Here is a 4,714-nt window from a genome sequence, read left to right on the forward strand (position 1 = left end):
GAAGCCCCTTGCTGTGGGCAGGGAGTTGGTCTTTAGCCCCTAGGTCTGCCTGTGGTCCATTCAAAATCGGGTTCTGGGGGCCGGGTGTGGTGGCACACACCTATAATCCCAGTTACTCAGGAGACGGGGGCAACCCAGCAGCTTAGTGAGACCCTCAGCATCTCAAAATAAAAGTTTAAAGATGCCAGGATAGAGCATCCCTGGATTCGATCCCTAGTATCACAAAAATAAATGAATAAATAAAATAAAATCAGGCTCTAAAATACAGCAGTTATTCTCCAAACACACACAAACACAAACACTCACACACACACACACACACACACACACACACACACAGTTTGTGTAGAGACATTCCAGGGAGGACAGCAAATCTGGGCTTGCCAGTCCCTGACTTGAGGCCAGCTGTAGCCTCTTCTTTGCCTCACTTTTCCTCTTCTGTAAAATGGGAAAACTCATTCCTGATCTTCCCTGACTCCCAGTGTGAATGTGAGGGTCAGTGAGGTGGGACATAACTGTTGTGACCATCTCTCCCACTAAGGACAGTGCACTTGTACATGCTGGTCTACCACAGGGCGTGAGAAGGCCGGCCTGCCTTTGGCTTTATAGTTTTGTGATCTTGGCAGAGAAGCCTGGGCATACCTCTCAGATTGCCTACATGGGAATCACCTGGGACATTTGTTGAAACTCAGATTTCTGGGATCTGGCCCAAAACCGTTCAGTGAGTGACATTTTAGGGCACAGACATTGAATTTGGCCTCTTGATATACATGGGACATACAGCAATAGATAACATTCAATCTCTGTCACCTGTCACACATTTCCTCTCCTTCCTCTATTCTATTTTTTTTTTTTTTAAGAGATAGAGGTCTATGCTGTCCACATTTGTCTCAGACTAACAGGTTCAAGGGATCCTCCCATCTCAGCATCCCAAACAGCTGGGACTGCAGTCCTTCTGTTCTTAATGTGTATAAAAGGAAAAGAAGGAGCTTGCTCTGTTTGGGGGCAGAGAGACTCTCGCCTCTGGAGAGAATGGGGAAGGAGCCTCTGAGGTCCCTAGACCACACACACATCCCTACCTGTGCTTCTGCAGCAGGGCCGCCAGAATGCTCTCCAGTGCTGTCTGCTTTTGGTCTGCCCACATGCTGTCCACCTGGCGGCCGAGCCGAACCCTTGCTCCTTGCTCCTGGTTCCTCTCTCTCTCTCTTTGTGGTTAGAGAAGGAGAAACAGTTGGGGTTGGTGTTGGGTAGGATGTGGACACTCGGGTGAGCATCCCTATGCCTGATTCAATATCTGATATGGATTCTTCCACACAACTGAGTCAGATTCATCAACATTCAGGGCGGCACTATGTACAGAATGAAAAGTGCACCATGGAAAGGCACATAGCCCGAAAATCCCTCCCAGATTACTAACTCATCTGGCAGACAGCAATGGCAGACACCACACTAACCAAGTGATCAAATTTACCATCCACCAATAATCCATGAATAATGGATACTGGTACTGGTTACTAAGAAGGACACACTAACATCTGTGTGAGCGTCTAACCTGAATCTAATGATGAGGCTGCCTCTGCTGGTTCACTGCGAGGGATGGTCTATCTAGAACATTGGCTTTTACTAGTCAAGAATGTCAATGCGGGTGGAGGGAGAGGCTGGGGCTCAGCGGTAGAGCACTTGCCTAGCACATGTGAGGCTCTGGGTTCAATCCTCAGCACCACATAAAAATAAATAAAATAAAGGTATTGTGTCCAGCTACAACTAAAAAAATAAACATTAAAAAAAAAAAAAAAAAGAATGTCAATCCATGAAAGTCTTTGGAACTCTTCCAGATTAAGAGAAACTAATGAGGCCTGACGACCAAATGAAACCTATGTTCCTGGACACAATCCTAGATCAGAAAAAGAAATAATTATAAAGGACATCTGGGGATAACCGATGAAATATGAATTGGGTTCTAAGTGATGATCATTCTGCGATTGTGGAAGGGGATGTCCTGTTGGTAGGTTTGTTAGCACGTGCAGATGTGCTCAAGGGTTAGAGTCATGATGACTGCACTGTGCTCTCAAATGGTTCAGCAAAAATGATATTCAAAAGAATAATAAAACGCGTGTGTACGTGTTTGTATGAATCTATACCTAGCTATGGACACAGAGGAGGCAAATGTAGTAAAATGTTAGGAATTGCTGAATGCAGGGAAGGGCAGATGGAAGTCCATACTATTGCTGCTACTTTTTTTTTTTTTTGTGAGATTTTTCTAAATAAAAAGTACAACAAATACACAGGATGTGGAATCGGGCTATTTGGATCTCAGCTCTGCCACTGTTTGGTTCTGTGTCCTTTAGAGGTCATTAGTGGATCTGTACAGAGGGGCTGAGAGTCCCTACTTTGTTGAGTTGTTCCAATGATCAGAGAAGAAACTAAGAATAGTGACTGGTACTGCCAAGGGCTTTCTGTGTGCCTGGTATAGTGCTGGCGTCCATGTTCTGTGCAGGCTTGTTTCTGACACAGCCATGATTGAATGGTAACTGCCATCAGCACTTACTGATGGAGCCTCGCAAAGGAAAAAGCACACGATGGGTGTAGAAGCAATTTGAGGCTTGATGCTGGGGCCCCTCTGCTATGCAGAGTCCAGCAATGATAGATGCTAAGTCAGGGAGGAGACCAAACTTGGTCCCTGGCCTCCTGCATCAGGCCTTCCAAACTCTGATGCATAGCTATGTGGGAAAATATTTCTGCTTACCCCTGCTGCCTGCTCATGATGTCCTGCAGCAGCTTGCGGGCAGACAGCTGGCCCAGAACCTTCCTGTAACTGTTGGTGAAGATGGCATCTGCATACCGCCGCATCCTATGTGAAGGAGTCGGAGGTTGGTGTGGGGGCAGCAGAGTGGACGATGGGAGCCGGACTCGCCACGCCTCTGCAAGGTCCTCTGTTGCCCCCTCCCTTGCTCATCCTCAGGGACTCACCCTGGCTGAATGACCTCTGGGACTCAGTGTCTGGTCCCCTCCCTGAGATGTGCAGGGATGGCTCAGAGGTACAGGGATCCAGGGGCTGCTTACCTGAGGGGCAGAGAGGGAGATGGGGAGCAGTGGGAGCCGATGCTGAGGGTAAGAATCAGAAAGAAAAACACCCAGAGTGGCATCCTTGTCCCCCAGGGAGGCACCTGCAAAAGAGCAAGAGGCGATGGTCAGGGGCAGCAGCAGCTGTGGCCATGGGGATGTCCTTTGCCTACTGGATTTGGCTCCATAGTAAGTCTCCATCCTCATCCTTTGGAAGCTGTAGGAAAAAGAACCCAGATGCTGGAAGCCAGGCAGACCTGGGTTCAAGTTCTGCCTCTGCCAGCTCTGATTTCTCCGTGTGGAAAATGGGCATGATAAAGTCACCCTGGCCATCTCATCAGGGAGAACAGAAAAACCAGAGAGAGTGCTGAAGTCACACCCTGCTGTTCGGGGACAAGAAGCAGAACTCAGCCTCACGGGGGAAAGCAGAGAAGAGAGTGCCTTCCCTTAGTGCCACTATTCAGCGTAGCTGTGACAGCAGCTAGCAGGGTGAGAGCTCTGCTCTGAGACAGACATTTGAGTTCAAATCCTGGCTCAAATGTCACTTAGATGTGTGTCCCAAGATGAGTGACTTTACTTGTCTGGGCCTCAGTTTCCCCCACCCTAAAACAGAGACGATAAGTGTCACCTATATGGGGTCCTTGTGAGGATCAGGTGAGTTGAGGCACCTAAGAGAGCTTGGCACATAAGGAACTCTCTAGAAACTTTTGCTGTGTCACCTAATATTGACCCACTTGGAGGGTCAGCGCAACCTGTTTCTTTCATTGTGGAGTTGCGGGCCCGGGGGGGGGGGGTGCGGGGGGGGGGTAAGCTTGTAAACCTCTCCCAGATGCTCAGGTTCACAGAAGGAATTTTAGTCCTGAAAGGATCCGAGAGCCCCAGTAAGCCAGTGTGGCAGAACTCTGTGGTCTCCACTAACCCAGGGATGCCTGGGCTCTGAAGGAACACCCACGGAGACTGCCCACTGTGGCCCGAGACCCCTGCCCCTCCAGAGCCAGAGGAAGCAGCCCCTTCAGGCATCAGTGGTCAGACCCTCCTTGAGAGGCACCCCACCTCCCCAGGGAGTCCTCCAGTTCCTCCAGGGGAGCACTCGCTGTCAGTGAATGACAGGGAACTCGCTGCCTCCAGTCTGGCTCTTTTCTGGGCTGTTCTTATCATGAGGATGTTTTTCTCATCGCGTCAAACCTAAATCCCCCTCGCCTCCTAATACAGCCACGTGCCGAATAACAGTGTTTTGGCCAAACAGCCCACATCTACAATGGTGGTCCCATAAGATTGCACTGCCCAGTGAGAGAACCGTCACCATCTTGGTTTGTGTAAACACAGCCTATCACGTTTGCACTTAATGAAATTGCCCCTTGGTGCATTTCTCAGAACACATCCCTGCCACTGATTCATGACTGCTTGTTAAACTTTTTTTTTTTTTAATTTAATTTTCAGTTGTAGATGGACACAATGCCTTTATTTTATTTATTTTTATGTGGTGCTGAGGATCTAACCCCGGGTCTTGCACGTGCTAGGTGAGCACTCTACCACTGAGCCACAACCCCAGGCCCTTGTTAAACATTTCCTCTACCATAAGGACTGGAGCTAGAGTCCTGCCCCAGGACTGCGTCTTTCATATCTGCCTGCTGTGCCACCCAGAGATTCC

The 4,714-nt window shown here is 48.9% G+C and overlaps 1 protein-coding gene across 1 annotated transcript; it reads right to left on the reverse strand.

Moving 5' to 3' along the window:
* Positions 1–1,075: 1,075 nt before the first annotated feature.
* On the reverse strand, positions 1,076–3,146 carry Ghrh (growth hormone releasing hormone). Its single transcript, XM_076849479.1, has 3 exons — positions 3,064–3,146; positions 2,747–2,851; positions 1,076–1,199 (listed from the first exon to the last, which is right to left on the reverse strand). Exons 1-3 carry the CDS (start codon positions 3,144–3,146, stop codon positions 1,076–1,078), a joined length of 312 nt encoding a protein of 103 aa, XP_076705594.1.
* Between the last annotated feature and the right edge of the window lie 1,568 nt (positions 3,147–4,714).

This window comes from Callospermophilus lateralis, chromosome 3 (assembly GCF_048772815.1).
Source record: "Callospermophilus lateralis isolate mCalLat2 chromosome 3, mCalLat2.hap1, whole genome shotgun sequence".
NCBI classification, from domain to species: domain Eukaryota; kingdom Metazoa; phylum Chordata; class Mammalia; order Rodentia; family Sciuridae; genus Callospermophilus; species Callospermophilus lateralis.